This window comes from Gossypium hirsutum, chromosome A06 (genome assembly GCF_007990345.1).
Source record: "Gossypium hirsutum isolate 1008001.06 chromosome A06, Gossypium_hirsutum_v2.1, whole genome shotgun sequence".
Classification (NCBI taxonomy): domain Eukaryota; kingdom Viridiplantae; phylum Streptophyta; class Magnoliopsida; order Malvales; family Malvaceae; genus Gossypium; species Gossypium hirsutum.
Genome location: NC_053429.1, coordinates 127,478,492 through 127,497,078, shown reverse-complemented (window position 1 = coordinate 127,497,078; position 18,587 = coordinate 127,478,492). Strand labels below are relative to the sequence as shown.

At 30.8% G+C, this 18,587-nt stretch overlaps 3 protein-coding genes across 3 annotated transcripts; 2 read left to right on the top strand and 1 right to left on the bottom strand.

The window, feature by feature from the left end:
• Nucleotides 1-2,623: 2,623 nt before the first annotated feature.
• LOC121230891 (ethylene-responsive transcription factor 4) lies at nucleotides 2,624-3,723 on the bottom strand. The gene has a single exon (XM_041116422.1). It carries the CDS (start codon nucleotides 3,612-3,614, stop codon nucleotides 2,928-2,930), a length of 687 nt encoding a protein of 228 aa, XP_040972356.1. The 5' UTR covers nucleotides 3,615-3,723; the 3' UTR covers nucleotides 2,624-2,927.
• A 5,905-nt stretch (nucleotides 3,724-9,628) lies between these two features.
• Nucleotides 9,629-13,197, top strand: LOC107960215 (MACPF domain-containing protein NSL1). The gene is made up of 7 exons (XM_016896511.2): nucleotides 9,629-10,030; nucleotides 10,581-10,819; nucleotides 10,972-11,158; nucleotides 11,333-11,416; nucleotides 11,489-11,672; nucleotides 11,850-12,016; nucleotides 12,145-13,197. Exons 1-7 carry the CDS (start codon nucleotides 9,761-9,763, stop codon nucleotides 12,835-12,837), a joined length of 1,824 nt encoding a protein of 607 aa, XP_016752000.2. The 5' UTR covers nucleotides 9,629-9,760; the 3' UTR covers nucleotides 12,838-13,197.
• Nucleotides 13,198-14,749: 1,552 nt separating this feature from the next.
• On the top strand, nucleotides 14,750-17,218 carry LOC107960217 (uncharacterized protein At4g28440). Its single transcript, XM_016896512.2, has 2 exons — nucleotides 14,750-15,263; nucleotides 16,562-17,218. Exons 1-2 carry the CDS (start codon nucleotides 15,005-15,007, stop codon nucleotides 16,774-16,776), a joined length of 474 nt encoding a protein of 157 aa, XP_016752001.2. The 5' UTR covers nucleotides 14,750-15,004; the 3' UTR covers nucleotides 16,777-17,218.
• The last annotated feature ends 1,369 nt before the right edge of the window (nucleotides 17,219-18,587 follow it).

The following is an 18,587-nucleotide window of genomic DNA, read 5'->3' as shown; positions in this document are numbered from 1 at the left end:
TCAGAGAGATTCTTTCATTTCATTACCCGAATTGCAGACATCAATGAATCTAGATTGCTATTGTTTTTTCTTTAAGAAAAAAAAAATACTTTTATCAGTAGTTATACATACATATGGCACATAGTATAGATGAATAAAAACACTATATCATTGTCTACAGTAAGAGTTTAGTAGATGGAAAAGTAAAACTGATAATAACCTTGACAATAGAAAGTTTAAAAATTAATTAAAGATGCATTACCTTGATTAACTCCCAATAATTGTATTCTAATTAAAGTAATTAATATTGTACAGGTAGGCGTATCGTTTTTGTTTTGATATTGGTATATATTGATATCAGCATATTTCGATGTATTGTTTCAGGTTTATCGATGTTTATTAAATATTTTTTACACGCATATTCCTATAGTATAATTTTTAATTTCTTAATAAATTATAGATTATTTGGTATTGTTTAAGACCAAAATGATAGTACTGACTGATACAATTGGTACCGGTATGGTACCAAATGTCATGATCCTAACTTTGTCATCTTTAAACCATTCTGATGTTAAACCCCATTTAACCACCGTCAAAAACTCTTCAAAGATCTCACTACATTAGTGATGTACGAAAAGTCAAGTCTTGACTTATTTCTTTCTTCATCATCTCGAAGTCCAATCATACAATTATCATTAAAATGCTCACGACAAAATCTTTCAATACCAATTCCTAATAAGATCTAATGACGCATCTATCTTAACAAATATTATATATAAAGCCAGAACCACAACTTTTACAGAAAATTGGACTGAAAAATTGAAAAATTATTGATAATAATGAATGGGTTATCTATTTAAATTGGTAATAATTTTATCTCTTCATTAAAATAAGTAAAACAATGTTTTAAAATTAAAAAATAATGGTTAAAAGAAAATTCACAAATGTAAAACAATGTTTTAAAATTAAAAAATAATGGTTAAAAGAAAATTCACAAATAAATATTTCTAAATAAAAGGGAATATAAAAAGACACATCTCAAATATTAAATATCTCCTTTTCTTTTTATTATATTTCAAAAAATTTTACATTTAGATGTGATCATAAGGCGGATATATTAAGAACTGTAGCGAAAGTAGCGTACTATTTTTAAATATAATTTTAAAGTGAAGGAGAAAATATAAAAATTTGATAAATTTTAAGGACAATATTTTAAATTTTAAATTCTTATTCGATTTTTCTAGATTTTAATTCTTTTTTCTCTTCTTCTCGATTATCAATTTTAGTTCAAGTTTGCCGGAATATGTTGATACAAACGAAATAAGTTAAAATCGTGATTGTTTGAATTGAATCGGACCAATAATTAGATCAAAAATATTAATAATCTGATAAATTTAATCACTGATTGGATTGTGAAAACTTTGACCAAAAGCAAAATCTATATCACGTGGTTCCGGTTTACATCTATAACGACTGGTCATCCAAATTGTTGCAACAGTAAAAAGTAATTAATTATGGAAAGGAAAACGAAATCTTTGAGCATATCGACGGCTACATATCCAATGCCAGCAACAATACCCACGTGGGAATCACATCTTCGAAGACATAAATAGAACACACGCTCAAAGATCGGGAAGTGTGCAACTAACACGTGCTGTTCAGACATGAAAATATCCCGACAACTTCTAGTCAACTTGGGAGTTTACATTTTCCGTCTCCTTTGTCCTCTCCTTCACGCGCAACTTGATTAACTCACCGTCACTCGCCTCTTTTATCCACTTCAAAATATGAGTTTGTTTTTAACAATAAATCAAATGATAAATATTAAATTTATACATGAATTTTAGTTTAATGTGTAATTTGATACAATTATACACACGAAACTTAAATGAGAATTATATGTATATATGAAATTTTGATTTTAATTTTGATTTTGATTTTGATCCAATCGTACATATTTAAAGAAATAAATACATATATTTATTTTCATATTGGATTAATATAATTATTCGTGTTAGTGATTTGTGAAATTTGAATTAAATTAAAATTTTATGTATAAAATCGCACAAAATTAAAATTCATGTATAATATTACACATTAAATTAAAATTCATATATAATTTTAAAATTTATATCTAAATAAAAGTTTTAAGCATATTTTATGCCATTACCAAAACTCCACTTTCAAATTTTAGTCCCTCAAAATAAAATTATCTTTTTTATACTCCATGTAATAAAATTTAATAAAAGTAGAAGTTGTTATTATGATTTTTTGAAAATTTAATTAAAATTTTAAAAATTTTAAAAGGTTTATAAAAATTTCTAAAGACTTTGAGGATTGAATTAATAATTAGATTTCAACTTCTAAACCACAGATAAAACTCATTTAAAAACATTCTACTGTATTAATAATAATGTTCATATCAATTAAATTAAGACTCGACTGAAGATTCAATCGTCTAAACCGACAAAATCTTTAATATAAACTAATCACGTTTAATTAGTATCATTATTGTTATATCAATAAGATGAATTTAAATTTAAAAATATCTCACAAAATAAATTTTCGGATTCCCTCACGATTGATATTATTCTATACTATAAAACATTAAAAATTAATAAAAAATTAGAAAATAAATAAATGCTTGTAGGAATTTCTTTTTGTTGTTGTTGTTGTTAATTCATCGGAAAAAAAATACAGCCGCTAGTTATAGAACAACAAAATAAACAGAAAGTGATGTCTCCGTCGGAAAAAGAGAGAAGATTATCAGCCAAGTATTTTAGATCTAACGACCGCCGTCGATTTCATGATCGGACGATTATAAAAAAAAAGTTTCTTTTTTTTTTTCATTTGGTCTAATGTAAAAAAAAAGGGATTAAATAAATTTAAAAAACGGAAGTTAAAAAAAGTGCTTTTCCGGCATTATGATCCACGGTGAGAAAAAAAAATCAGGCGATTTCCGGAAGAACAGGTTTATTGAGATCAATATTAAGAAGTGGACGTGGATTGACGTCGACGACGGATGATGAATCGGAGTCGCTTTGTACTCCGCAGTTTAACGACGCTGTATTAAAATCCTGATGATCGAATCTCATCCATTGATATTGTTGTCCTTTCACTAAACCAGGTCGAACGAAAGCATCAAGGTAAAAAACCTGATGGCTTGCGACAACCGGTACGCCACCAGCTGCAGTAAAAATGCCGGGCACCGGCGAAACTTTCTGGGAAGGAAACCTAAAGGCGGGAGATCCGAATCCAGTACTCGTCCCGCGTCCAAGATTGAGATCTAACGGTGAAGATTCGATCACAAGCGTCGGTTCACGGCTCGACGATTCCACGGTACTACCTTGGCTTGGACTCTTGCTATTTATTTTATTACCATTATTGAAGTTTTCAAATGGAAGAGGGAAATTAGTCTTAGCTTTAGCACCGCGAAACTCACGAGCGGCGGCGTCGTAAGCTCTCGCCGCTTCCTCCGCCGTATCGAAAGTTCCTAACCAAACACGACTCTTTTTCCCTGGATCTCGGATCTCCGCCGCATAACGGCCCCACGGACGCTTCCTTACACCTCTAAAATATACCTCCTTACAACTTCCGTTTCCGTTGACGGCCGCCGTTTTATCTTTCGGCGCCATTTGATAAAAGACCGTGGCGTTCTTCTATCCGATTGAGAGAAAAATATCGCTGGAACTGGTGTGGGGTTAAAAGAAGAATATGGGGGGGGGGGGGGGAGGAATGAATTGAGAGCTGAGGTGCTTTATAGAGGGGAAGGAAGAATCGGTGAGGAATTAAATGGGTCAACGAGGGATTTGACTGAAGGGGGCGGCTGAGAAGTTAAAGAGTGGGGTAGTGATGGCAATTTTGTAAAGGTTAAAATATGCCATAAGTCCCTATACTCTTTATAAATTTAAATTTTAATCCAGATATTTTTATTTCCAAGAATTTAGTCCCTTTATTTTTTAAATTTCAAGTCCAGTTGTTAATACCATTAAAATTTATTTTTTAAATTTATTGATGTAACATTTTAAAATTAGAAAATACTCACTTGATAGTCATGTAATTAAAAATTAAAAAATAATTTTAACAATGTCAACATTTTAAAAAGTAAAATGACTAATTTTTTTAAAATATAGGGACTAAATTTCAAATTTACAAAGAGTAAGTTATTCTTTTATTACTACTAATTTAGTTCTTCTGCTTTTCATATTTCAATATCTAGATCCAACTGTTAACATTTTTTTAAATTATTTTATTAAATTTAAGTTCATTGTAACATCATTTTCTTGGTTACATTACTACCAACTCAATTTTTTTATTTCAAAATGTCACACCAAATTAAACAAAAAAAATTAGCAGTGTAACAATTGGAACTAAATTTTAAAATCTAAAAAAATATAGGGACTCAATTTTAATTTTGTGAAGAGTAGAAGATCCTATTACAAATTTTAACCTTTTGTAAATTTAGAAAACCGGATTACGTGACATGTGGATGGTTGTCTTGAAGTAACCACATTATATTATTATCACGTTATCATTATCTAACGGCTGCTAATTCGTGCGGTGGTATGGGCTCAATCTCACTCTCTTTCCCCTCGTGTCTATTACACGCCTCACTCAAAAGTGTAAGCAATTATTTTTCAAAAATAACAGATATAATGATATTTTTAATTTATTTTCATTAAAATTGTATAAATTATTAGTTATTGCTATGTTATTATTTTATAAAATAATATATTAACTTGCGATCAAAAAAATAAAAAAACAATTTTTTTTTACAATTTTCATGAAATAAAAAATGGGTAAATTGCATCCAAGGTTATTAAATTATTAGTAAATTTACATTTTAGTCACACAACTCTAAAAAATTAAAAAATGGTTATTAAACTATTCAAAAGTTTTCATTTAAGTTATGACCTTTTTTGTTCGCACTACATGCACCACTCGAAAGCTTTCATTTCTCTTCTCTTCTATAATTCAATTTTTTTTTCATGAAATAACTTTTAAGGCCATGAATCTACGAATCAAAGTCCAAACAGCTTTCTCTTTCGATCTCCGACATTGACCATCAGATAGATTTGGATGTAATGTATGTTCTTCTACTCATTAATGGCTACTAATCCACCGTATCGATCATTGAATCATCGCTTGAAGCCGCTAGCCGAACTTTTTCTAAAATAAAATTTAACAGCCCAATAACTTAAATGGAAACTTTTGAATAATTTAATACTTAAATGAAAACTTTCAAATAGCTCGGTGACTATATAATAACTTTTTAAAGTTAAATGACTAAAATAGGAAATTAGGAATAGTTTAGTGACTTGGGATGCAATTTGCTCTAATAAAATAAGTAAAAGAAAATTAGAGCGCGTGAGGTCTTGAGAGTGGAATGAGAGTAGGAAGTTTGAACAAATTGTCGGCATAAACTGCTATTTCGGCGCGTGACTTGGATCGGTTAATTTGGTTTCTAATATTGAGGTACGATGGAAAAGGGTTGCATAGGTTAAGCTTGTCTTAGCTTAAATTATTGCCTTTCGAATCGTTCGCTTCCATCCAATAATCAATCCGGCGATTGTTGCTCACGCGTGTTGATTGGCACTTAACCCTCATAAACCTAGTAAAATCAGGCTCCATTAAAAATTATGATTAATTTTCTAAAATTTTAAATTAAATAATTCAAGTTTTGAGTGAATTGTTTGATTGAGTCTTAGCTCGATTGATATATGCATTGTTGTTAATGCAAGATGACATGAGTTCGAGTGTGTTGAAGCGCATTATCCTTCTATTTATGGGTTGGGGAGGGATTACGGGTAATTGTATGCATTATGTGAAAAAAGAGCAGATGTGATCAATTTTGACTTTGTAATATAAATTTAACATCGTTTTTTGGGTTTTAAGTAGGACTAAAATGACAATTCTTTTAAACATTGAGGTTAAATTTATTAAATTTTTAGATTTATGATCAAATTAATAGAATGTGAAAGCATTGGAGGGCTAAATTTTTTATTAAGGCAATAAAACAAAATCCATGATAGACTTCCATAACAGAAGAATGACTAAAATATTTAATTTTGAAAACTTGAGTGACTATTCTTGTACTTTTCTCAAACTATTAATACACACACATATATATATATATATATATATGTATCTAACTATGATTATATTATAGATTATAATAAAAGTTAGGCTTAATAGTGTAAAAGACCCTCAAACTTTTTCAAAAATTCAAATAAGTCTCTCCAATTTTTTTGCACCCAATTGAGCCTTTCAACCGAAAAAATTAATCAAATAAACCCTTTGACCAACGTTGAATGTTAAAAACTAATGGAACTGATGACGTGGTAGATATGATTAGTTTAAATTATTTTTAAAGTTTATTTTTTTCCACGTGAATGACATGGAATTTAAAAAAAAACATTATTACATAGAATTAAATTTTTAAAATAATAAATTTATAAATAAAACAATTCTCTCATTTATTTTTACCTTTCTTCTTCAATTTCAAACTTCTTTTCAAAATGAAGAACCTTTTCTTTTCCAAACCTAACCGCCGCCGCTCCCCATCTTGTTGCTGGTGAAGCTCCTCTTGGTTCTTATTTTAACATTGGAATAAAGCCCTTTCTCCCAGTCTTTCTCTTTCCCAAATGATTTTCTTTGATGCTATGAGAAACTTTGTGAATCTAGACCTTGAGTTCAGAACTCAACACATCTTCATTATCATCATTGATATCCAAATTTATTTTTCTTTGTAAGTTCAATGCCTCGGAAAAATCAGAGGAACTGAGTGGAAAATTTCAATTACCTAACATGGAACAAGTTTGCACTCCTTTACTCCATCAATGGGTGGATGTATGCACTATGGGATTTTTTAATCAAATATGAGTTACAAATAATTTTTACAACTTTTCTTGATTAGTGTTATTGTAGTTTTTTTTTAAGAAAATGGTTAGATTTGTTAGTCTATTTTCGTTAACTAGTCACTTTCTTGTTGTTTTGGGTTTTATACATTTGAAACATTTGCCTTTGGCTTAATGATTTGAGTTTTGTCAAATGTATGGTTATGGTTAGTTTTTTTGCTAAAAAAATGACCATGGTAGTCGTTAACTTTAGTGGTGAAGGTGCAAACAGATTTAGCAATAGTGAAAGAGATGTTTGGGATGACTTTATTTCAGTTTCAAAAGATGCTTTTTATAAGACACGTCTGAATTGTGTTGTCGTCGTATGAAAGTAAAATAAATAGTTACATTCGAAATTAAAATATATATAACTTAGAAAAATCAATTTTATTTAAATTCGTTAGAGCCCGCTCGGCTCGACTTGAGCTTGAATCTAAAAATTTCAGACCTAAAAAAATCTAAGTTCGAAATGTAGTCAATACTATATAGGAAAATGCATTGTTTTTTTATTAGAATTGGTGCGTATTGGTCTTATAAAAAGCTTTCTTTCCTCCTTTTTTGTAATTCATTTTTTTTCATGAAACATTTTTGGATGTTAAGAATCCATGGACCAAAACTCAAATAGTTTTTCTCTTTGATCTCCGACACTAACGGTCAGATCTACATGAATTTAAGATATGTTCTTCTACTTGTCAATTGGTTCTGGTTCACTATACCGATCATTAAATCGTCACTTGAAACTCCGCTGGAGGAACTTTTAAAAAAAAAAAACCCTTTAACAACCTTGCACACTCAAATTTTGAGTTGAAAATTGACTTGAAATTCAAAATAAAATTTATTGATAACTTTGAAAGAAAAGTAACAATCTTTGGGTATTTCTTAAATACAAAGAAAAATATCTTTTGATTGCTCTCTTTTGTTTGAATTTGATCCAAGAGCCATTTGACTTGATTTTAGATAGATGTGAATTGCTTCAAGTGTCATGACAACTTGCTCTTGAAACGGATTTGGACCTCATTTCTTCAGTTGAAACGAATTGAAAGGCAACTTTCTTCATAAACGACTTTTGACTTCTTCTCCACGGTTGAGTTGGATTGGAAGACAACTTTTCTTCTGAACTAATGTGGTGTTCTTCATAATTTCTTCAAGATCTTCGTCTTCTTCAGAGAATTTAACTACCCCATTTGATCCAATTATTACACATATATGATTTCATCATTTTCACCATGATAATTTTGATTTTGACCCACTGTAATCTTAACTTTACATGTGGCACTTTCTAATTGGTTCGAAAAATTCATTGTTTACAAACTTAATGACTCATAAAAACTTTTGAATAGTCCAGTTACTTAAATGAAAATTTTTGAATAATTCAATATTAAAATTATATTTTTTTAATTAGATGACCAAAACGAAAGCTTACTTACAATTTAGTAACTAATGGTGTAATTTACCCTTTCATTCGATAAATAATTTATATTTAAAAATAAAGTTTTAACTAATTTATTGTTAATAAACAAATAATTTCATTCATTATAAAACGATCATTCAATTATAAGTATTTTTTTCGTATGTTTAATTCCAAATTATTAATATCTTTTTTATCACCTAATTATCAAAAATTATAAAATGATCATTTAATTATTAGTATTTTTGTGTCACTCAATTATGAAAAGTTATAAAATGATCATCTGATTATTCAATTTAGTATTTCTTGATCACTAGTGAGCTAAGGTAAAAATAAAAACACCAAAAAATTCAAATGCTTAGGTGACCAAAAAAGACAAAATTGCACAGTTCAATGACTATTTTGTAATTTTTCAAAGTTGAGTGATTAAAGAAGAAATTCACTAATAGTTGAATGACCATTTTGTAACTTCTCATAATTTGATAACAAAAAAATATATTAAGAATTATGTGTCTACTAATGTAGTTTATAATTAAACATCAAATTTGATAATGATATTAATAAAAAGTTTGACGATTTTACCTATAATTCATCTGAGCAGTGATTGATTCATTAATCCGATCAATTTAATTAAAAATTATTAAAAATTATAGAAAATCGTTCAATTAATTTATATCAATTTACGAATTAATTGAAATAATCTCTCAATTCGAATTAATATTCCAATCAATTTAACAATTTAACTGACCCACCTGAATTCAAAGTGGTATTACTTATATTTTAAAGCAACATTTCATATATATATATATTAAATTACTATTAATAAATAAATAAATAAAATGGGAAAAAACGTTACAAACAATTCTCTTGTTTTCTACTCGGACACGATTAATTGAAAGCGCCATCGGAAGCATCATTGAGTCGAATGAAAAATACCCATTTTTTAAAATATATATTTCGGAAATTATTATTATTTTTATATTTAAAATATTTTATAAAATTTAAAACATAAAACAATTAATCAATTTTATTTTTATTTAATTGAAAAATAATATATTAATTATAAACATTTTCTAAAATATTTTAAAATATTCTAAACTCTGAAAAAAACAAAATTATGTCCAATAATTTAAAAACGTTTGCGTATATTCTTAAGCAAATAGAAATTAAAAAAACCGAAACTATTCAGTACGTCGCCACGTGTCGTAAAAGTAAGCATTTTCAGAGAGTCGCCAGCCGCCTTTTGGTCCTTTCGTTTACATCAGCTTATGTCTGAAGTCAAACTTCAAGAGTTTACTTTTTTGAGTAAATATATTATTATATGTTTTTTTTAAATTAAAAAATAATTAATCGAACCGAAGACCACTTCAATGGGTCGTCGTCTCCTTCATCAGCAATGGACTAAAAAACCTCAAAATCCAAACTCAGTTTCATTAAACCTTTCAAGCAATTCAAGACATCGTCGATTCCGATATCCATGGCTGGAAACTTCCATCAATTGGATCCTCAATCGGCGGCGGAAAAGGCCGTTTCGGTTATCGGGTTTGGGTACGATTTATATAATGATTTAAGGCTATCGGCTTGTAAACCTGGTCCTTCCGGGTCGAGATTGATTGAACTTGACTCAGTGGTGAGTCGGGAACTGGTTTTTCCTGGTGGGGTTGCTGTTAAAAACGTGCCCAATTCGATTAAATGCGATAAGGGCGAGCGTACTAGGTTTCGTTCCGATGTTCTTTCGTTCAATCAGGTAAATTTTTTTTTGTTCATTTTTTTTCAATTTTTTTTATATATTTTAATTATGTAGTTATGGGAATTTCTGCAAATTTAATAGTGATTCAAATTTTTTAATGAAATTTATACAATTTGCTACTGCATAGAGTGTAGAGTGACAAAGAAAAGCTTCTTTTTTACTGTTTTATAATGAATTTAGAAAAATTTTGATTCGTTCTTGTGAAACAGCATTCAATTGAGCTGTTATGTATATGTATATGTATATGTATATGGACATGGATATGGATATGGATATACGTATACATATATGTATATATGCCTATGTGTCTATGTGTATGTGTATATGCATGTACATACATATATTGTATATGTTTGTGAATGTATATGTATATTTAGATGTATATTTTTCTCATTTCTACTTTTGCTGTTTATTATGCATCTTTGTTCTTTGGAAGTTGTTTTGGAAATAAATGAGGCCGGAGTTCGAGTGTTTTCTTTAGTCTTTGCTTGACGGAATTTTCCGTTTCTCTGAATTTAACTTCTTGTTGGTTTCATTATGTGCTTAGATGTCGGAAAAGTTCAACCAAGATCTCTCGTTATCTGGAAAGATACCTTCGGGTTTATTCAATGCCATGTTTGAGTTCAAGGGTTGCTGGCAAAAGGATGCCGGTTCTACAAAATGTCTTGCTCTCGACGGTTGGTTCATAACGCTGTACAATGTTGAGCTCGACAGAGCTCACATAACTTTGTCTGAGCGTGTAAAACAAGATGTGCCCGAGACATGGGACCCTACTGCCATTGCCGAGTAAGTACTTTTTTTTCGGATGTTGGGATCGTTTTTGCGTAAAAGACTTGCTTGGACTTGAAGTTTCATATTTTGTAATGAATTGCAGTCCTCTTTTTCCGGATTATAACACCTGCAAAACAATCCCTGTTTTGTTCCTTTTTTTTTCTCAGGTTCATTGAAAAATACGGTACTCACATTATCGTTGGGGTTAAAATGGGAGGTAAAGATGTTATACACATAAAGCAATCAAACAATTCGAATCTCCACCCTAATGAAGTACAGAAAACTTTAAAGCAATTAGCTGATGAAAGGTTCTCAGAAAATGAAGAAGCTCCCGTATTCTCGGAAAAACCAAAGGTATAAACAATGCATGTGTATTAGTCTGTTCTATTTTCGCACTCTATGGTAGTTAGAGGAATTTCTGGGGAATGTTCACTTTGCACCTAATATATATGCGAGTTTATGAAAAACCGTCAGCCCATGAGGCTCAGGGAATAATGACAGTCCAATTTTGTTTATTTATTGCTTCAGGAAGAACCTTATATGCCGTGGGACCTTCAAGGCATGCCTGCTGCATCGATTAGGCCTCCCGTTGTTACTCGCTCAAAGAATAATGTAAGTTTCTCGGTTACATGCACTGATTAAGAAATTCGGTAATGGTGATGACTCTTACATTTAACGTTGTAGGATATTGTGAATGTTTATATTCGAAGGGGAGGAGTCGATTATGGTCAAAGTCATAGTCAATGGCTTTCAACTATATCGCAGTCGCCCAATGTCATATCGATGAAATTCGTGCCTATTACTTCCCTACTGGGTGGTTCTCGAGGCAACGGATTTTTAAGCCATGCGGTGAATTTATACCTAAGATGTGAGTTTGCATAAATTTTTATACTTTCTTTTTTAAATTTTCCGACTGGTAAAGGAAGTCGAATCTTTGAATGACTTAGTTTCTATAAACCGAAAAAATTTCCCTATTGCTTGGATCATAGTGAGCTCATTCACATGTTTATACTCGACAAAATGTCGATGTACTATTACCGTGCAGATAAACCACCGATAGAGGAACTTCGTGAATTTCTCGAGTTTCAAGTACCCCGACAATGGGCTCCTGTATATGGCGATCTGCCTCTCAGTCTCAAGCGAAGAAAACAAGCATCGCCGTCACTTCAGTTCACTTTTATGGGGCCTAAGCTTTATGTTAATACCGTTCCGGTATCGTATTGCACCACAATTTAACATTTTAGTTCGTTACAATTGCTTGCTGCTTAAGTCAAAGTTTATACTCACGGTTCTACTAAAGTCCCACATTTCCGACTTGTTCTCGAATCCGTCATTTACAGGTTGATACCGGAAACCGACCTGTGACAGGAATACGTTTATACTTGGAAGGTAGGAAGAACGACCATCTAGCAATCCATCTTCAGCATCTTTCAACTCTTCCTACAATCCTTCAGCTCTCGGATGACCACAATTACGAGCCTAACGACGAGCCACTTGGACGCGGGTACTTCGAGCCAGTCAAGTGGAGCATATTCTCGCATGTATACACTGCACCTATACAATACAATGGAAGCCACTTTGATGATACCGCTGCCATCGTAACCAAGGGTGGGTTTGAGGTAAAGTCTGTCGGGATGAGGAAAGTTCTATTCCTGAGGCTCGGATTCTCCATGGTCAGTTTCACTAAGATCCGTCGATCCGAATGGGACGGACCCTCGACATTGTCACGGAAATCAGGAGTTTTCTCGATGTTGATCAGCACTAGGTTTAGTTCCGGACTGACTCAACCGGAGAAACCAACCAAAGTGGATTTAAATTCGGCTGTTTTCCCCGGAGGTCCACCTTTACCTCCAAAAGCACCGAAATTGACCAGCTTCGTTGACACGAACGAGACGGTAAGGGGTCCGGAGGACTTACCGGGATATTGGGTGGTTACCGGAGCTAAACTTTGTGTAGAAGGTGGCAAAATCTCAATCAAAGCCAAGTATTCATTGTTGACAATATTGTCTGAAGATAGTATGATGTTAATGTGAGAGAAACCATAAAAGTACTACGAAAGCACTTGGACTAAAAGTCGGATTGTATTTTGCTCCCTTTACTTAGAAAATGGGCAATTAGTCCTTGTATAAGGATCAATTTGCTCTTTAATTTAACGTGTAGGGATTAATTTACCTATTTTTTAAGTAGAGGGGACAAAATACAATTCGACTCTTATTACAAGAGCCTCCATGCTACTTTTACCAAGAGAAACCATATAATTCATGTGCATTATTTGTGCCATTGTAAAAATATTACCATTTGCTTCATTTATTCCAAATTATAAGGTCATTCTTGTCAATTGTGTTTTATACAAAGTTAGTGAATCGAAAAGGTTGGGTCAGGTTCGAGTTCAAGTCAAGTCTGAATTATTTGAGTTTTAAAGTTTTCAAGTAATTTTAATTCGTGTCAAATCCAGGTTTGAGTTGTTATGAGTTTATTTCATTTGGGCTTTCATGTTTTGGTCATTATAGATTTAGGTTGTTTCGAGTTTAAGTTGATGGGTATTGTTGAATTTTTTTGGTAAAATCAAATTGTATCAACTTTAAATTTGCATTAATCTGATAGGATTTTTGGGTTTGAACCAGAATTGGCAAATTTAGTTTTATGGCTGAACCTTAGTCAATAAATTATAATTATTTAATTAAAAATATTAAATAATTAAACTTAAATATAAGGCTTCAATAAAAATTGGCCTTCAAATTTTATTACTTTTCTCATTTATACACTTAAAGAATTTTTTTTTGGTCAAAAATGGTGTCTTAACTATTAATTTTGTTTCATTTTACCCTAATTCACAATATCAACCAATAAGAACTTATCATTTGGCACATTATTATCGAATGTTGTTACTTTTTCAGTAAAATGAGATGGAATTAATAGTTTTTGTACCGTTTTCTAAAAAACAAAACTTTCGACATCTAAGTGAGAAAAAAAAGTATAATTTGAGGGTTAGTTAAGTCATTTTGTTGATGCTATCTTAATTATGACATGAAATATATCTAAAACACATAAATCAAATTGTAAAGACGTGTATGTTTGTTATGTGGACAACTTGAATCTGATCAGCCAAGCTACTCATGTGATAAGTACACATGTATTTACAATTTAATCTACATATTTTAAATATACTTCATATTAGATTTGAATTGATAGTTTTTGTATAAATATCCACGACTAGAACATAAGTATCTTATTGATGAGATACTATTGAAGACTAAATTAGAACTTTTTTTTAAAGTTTAGGGACTAATAGTATAAAAATCGACACTGATTTTCAAGGACACATTAGTCCTTGAACTTTTTATTTGTCCATATTAACCTCGAAATTTGGAAGCTTTTCATGATTTGGTCTTTGAATTTAGATTTTGTTAACAAATGATAATATGGTAGATTCTCTGAGTGCTGTGTCATTATACCTTAATGTAATATAACTTCATGGATCAAATTGAAAAAAATTGTCAAATTCTAGGATTAATGTGGACAAAAAAATAAGGACCAAATTAAAAAAAATTTACAAGTTCAAGACTAAACTATTAGGAAATTTATATTTTGGTCACTCAACTTTAAAAAGTTACAAAATCATCATCGAACTATTCAAAAGTTTTCATTTAAGTCATTAGGTTGTTAAAATCGCCCATAGCTTTCTCTGTTTGCATTGCCTGTACTAATTAAAAGCTCTCAATCCCCTTCTCTTCTACAGTTCAAAAAATTTATATCATGAATTAACTTTGAACGTTACAAATACGTGAATCAAAATGTGAATAACTTTCTTTTTCGATTTCCAACATTGATTGTCATCGAATTGAATCTAAGGTATGTTCTTCTACTCATCAATGGGTATTGATTGTCAAATCGTCTGCTTAAAGCTCACTAGTCAGAGCTTTAAAAAAAAAAACCTAATAGCCTAGTGACTTTAAAAACTTTCTAATAGTCTAGTGACCATTTTGTAACTTTTTTAAGTTAAATGATTAAAAAGTAAACTTGCTAATAATTTAATGACCTTGATGTAATTTACCCAAATAAGAAACGCTTCGATTGCTGTTCTAGGGCTTTCACATTTCTCAATTCTCCCTCAAATCTCTGATAGTATATATACACACACACGCATACGTATAGTGTTAAAAACTATAGAAAAAGAAGAGCTTTACACCATTGAAATCAATGGCGACAGTACAGCAGCAACAACAAGAACAAGAACAACAGATCAAATCAACGGAGAAGAGAAAACCAGTGTTTGTGAAAGTGGACCATTTAAAGCCAGGTACCAAAGGCCATACCTTAATCGCTAAGGTCTTATCTTCAAACATGGTCCTTCAAAAAGGTCGAGCTGCTTCTCAACATCTCCGTCAAACCCGAATCGCAGAATGCCTTATCGGTGATGAAACCGGCACTGTCCTCTTCACTGCTCGTAATGATCAAGGTCCTTTTTTTAAAAACCCATTTTCTTTTTGCTTTTTATCTTAAGAATTTTTACGATTTACCAAAATGGGTATGTAAAAATTTTGATCTTTTCTTTGGGTTTTTTTTAAAAAGTTTTGGGGATTGTTTTAAGGATGAAATTAAGTGCCATTTTTATGATAGTGTGGATTTGATATGATGACGGATCTTAGTTTTTTTTAGCTGTGATTAAGGGTTATTTTTGTATTGTGATTACAACTTTATGATTTCACTTATCTGATCTTAATTCTTCTCAAAAAAGGGTAAAGCTTGGATCTTTAATTTGGGTTTTCTTTTTTCATTTTTGGCTTGTTTCAAAGATGGAAATTCAGTGCAATTTTTTATTATTTTTTATAATATCTTTGTTTTTGTTACTTGTTAGTGCAAATGTGAATTTGGGTGCGGTGGTAAGTCACATTGAGTTTCGAACATAGCTTACATAAGCTCCGAACATGAACCCTGAAACGGAAATGAACAATACCAAATAAATCTTTGTTTCTTTGTTTTTGTTAGTGCAAGTGTGAAATTTGGTTGCAGCGTTAAGTCGTATTGTACTTAAAAAGAGTGATAGAGCATAGGTTCAACAAGCCCCGAATATGGACTGTAAAACTGATATTACGAATTTAGGATACCAAAAAAATGACTTGTTATTGGATGATGCATTTTGTTTCATCCTTGATACTAAAAGCTGTGTTCTTTCATTTTGGTTTTTTATTTTTGGCTTGTTTTAAAGATGAAATCTATTGCATTTTTTTATGACTTCTATGATATTTTTGTTTTCGTTAGTGCAAATATGAATTTGGGTGCAGTGGTAAAGCACATTGCACAAATTCGAACCTTGGAGACTGACATTATTTGGAGGGGCAGTCACGAGCCTCGAACATGAACACTGCAACAAAAAAGTGTATCTGTGATTGAATGATACATTTTATTGATACTAAAAGCTTTATTCTTTCAATTTTTAGCATGTTTAAAAGGTGAAATCCATTGCCATTTTTGATGATTTTCATGTGATCTTTGCTTCTTTTTTTTGTTGTTGAATTTGATATAATCAAAGAAAGGATCTTACTTTTTATCTTCTCATTTAGGAGTTATTTTGTATTCTGATGGTTGTTTGATTACATGAATTGAGTTCCTTACTGTGATTAATGTATTGTGATTGAATTGATTTACCATTGTTTGAGCTTCTTTTCTTTTGTTTAAAACCTGTTTCGGGTTTTCAATTTTGTTTATATCAAGAGAAAGGCGTTCGAATCTGATCATGTTTGAATCATTTTGCAGTTGAGTTGATGAAGCCAGGTAATACCGTAATTCTTCGTAATGCAAAGATAGATATGTTTAAAGGTTCAATGAGGCTAGCTGTTGACAAATGGGGTCGTATCGAGGTCACCGAACCTGCTAACTTCATCGTTAAAGAAGACAACAATCTCTCCCTTGTCGAGTACGAGTTGGTTAACGTTGTCGAAGTAGAGGCTGGTATGAACACCAATGACTAGATCCCAATCAAGTTGTTACGAAGTTGGCCTAATGATTCTTTTTTCTCATAATGTCGGTACGGAAAACAAGGTTTTCATTGCGAAAAAGTGTCGGGTTTCGGTATACAAATCTTGCTTTGATTTGCTAGTCTTTATGCCATTGTATTTATGAAGAATACTATTTCTCTTATCTTGTGGTTAAATTGCATAGTTTTCAATTCATATATGTCCATACCTTAGTGTTTTATATCGGCGGCGAAACGGATTAGCGATTATGATCAGTACTCCCAAGATCATTGCTTTGGATACGTCGTATACATCGAGATGTTCTCGGTTTATTGTAATTATCCCGTGATGCGAAGTTTGGTCTAGCTTCGGGAATAGGTATTTGTTTTACATATTTGTATTGGACATCCATGCAAAAGGCCGTTCATGTTGGACTGCCGAAGTGTTCATATTTGAATGATTGGGGCAACTCTCTCTAAGTTGGTCATGCAGTGTTAACGTCAATCACGACCAGTATTTGCATGAATATTTTCCGAACGTACTTTGGTCCCCTTTGAGACACTAGTGAGGAAGGTTCCATTCCTACAAAAGGGATCGGAGGTTTTTTTAAGCATAATGATAAATTTAACTTTTAATGTTTAATTTTTTTTTTCCCTTTGGTGTTTCTTTTAGTTAAATTTGGTCCTTAATTTTTTAAAAAAAGAGTCAAATTGTATTTTTTTTAACGGAAATGATGACTAAAATATTAATTTTTAATTTTGACTTGACAATTTGCATGGTAGTTTATTTGCACGTCATGTTATCATAACATTATTCGTATTATGTCATGTCAATAAATAATTCAGAAATTATAAAAATAAAAAATTTGTGATTGTCACGTAGATTGCTATATTTAAAATTTTAACATTTTAATTAGTATTCTCGTAAAAAAATATCATTTAAACTCTTTTTCAAAAAAAATACCATTTAAACTCTTTTTAAAAGGTGAATGGTCAAATTCAGCTTAAAAAAGATAAGGGCTAAATTGACAAAAGATATAAATGTTAAGAGCTAAATTTGATATTATGCCTTTTTTTATCTCATTTTGATACCTAAAATCGATAATGGTAGTGATCATATAGAAAATTTTTTGAAGTTCGGTGATTGAAACATAATTTAAAGCAAATAAAGTGACTAAACTTGTAGTTTACTCCTATTTTTTTTTTTTTTGAACAATGATAAATTTTTAGACAAAGTATATAGGAGGAAGTGTTTAGGTACCAAAATAAAACCAAAAAAAAATAATAATAAGTACTAATGAGAGAAATATAAACTTAAAAATTAACGACTAATGAGAGAAATATAAACTTAAAAATTAACGACCAAATGCTTGTAGGAACCTATAAAACTTCAAGGTCTGTTTTAGCATTTATCCCTTGTCGAATAGGATAATACCCATTTTAGTCCCACTTAAAAATTAAGACTTAAATTTTAATCCTTTTCAACATTGACCAAACGAAAAATTGTAATTTTGGCTCTTCCAAAGAATTTTTTTTTTTTTATCTTTTCAACTATAATATATTAATTTTTCGGATTTCTATATCATGATGTTAAGTTGGATCATATATATATAATAAATATTAAGCTTCAAAAAATACATATAAAATTAATAAATTAAACAATAGGGTTAGACAAGATTATCATCTGTTACTATATACAGAAATAATTACACCAAGAATTTTATTATTCAGTTGTATATACTTTGTTCGAAATCTGAAATCGAAAGGAGATATTTTTCAACCGATTAAGTTTATTCTTTTTTGATCAAATCATTGGCTCTCGATATT

What these genes read in the sequence shown, in the direction of transcription:
- LOC107960217 (XM_016896512.2), top strand. Translation starts at nt 15,005, where the DNA reads ATGGCGACAGTACAGCAGCAACAACAAGAACAAGAACAACAGATCAAA. An exon ending in CACTGCTCGTAATGATCAAG is followed by an intron (nt 15,264 to 16,561) that starts GTCCTTTTTTTA and finishes ATCATTTTGCAG; the next exon opens with TTGAGTTGATGAAGCCAGGT.
- LOC107960215 (XM_016896511.2), top strand. Translation starts at nt 9,761, where the DNA reads ATGGCTGGAAACTTCCATCAATTGGATCCTCAATCGGCGGCGGAAAAG. An exon ending in ATGTTCTTTCGTTCAATCAG is followed by an intron (nt 10,031 to 10,580) that starts GTAAATTTTTTT and finishes TTATGTGCTTAG; the next exon opens with ATGTCGGAAAAGTTCAACCA. An exon ending in TTTATGTTAATACCGTTCCG is followed by an intron (nt 12,017 to 12,144) that starts GTATCGTATTGC and finishes CGTCATTTACAG; the next exon opens with GTTGATACCGGAAACCGACC.
- LOC121230891 (XM_041116422.1), bottom strand. Translation starts at nt 3,614, where the DNA reads ATGGCGCCGAAAGATAAAACGGCGGCCGTCAACGGAAACGGAAGTTGT.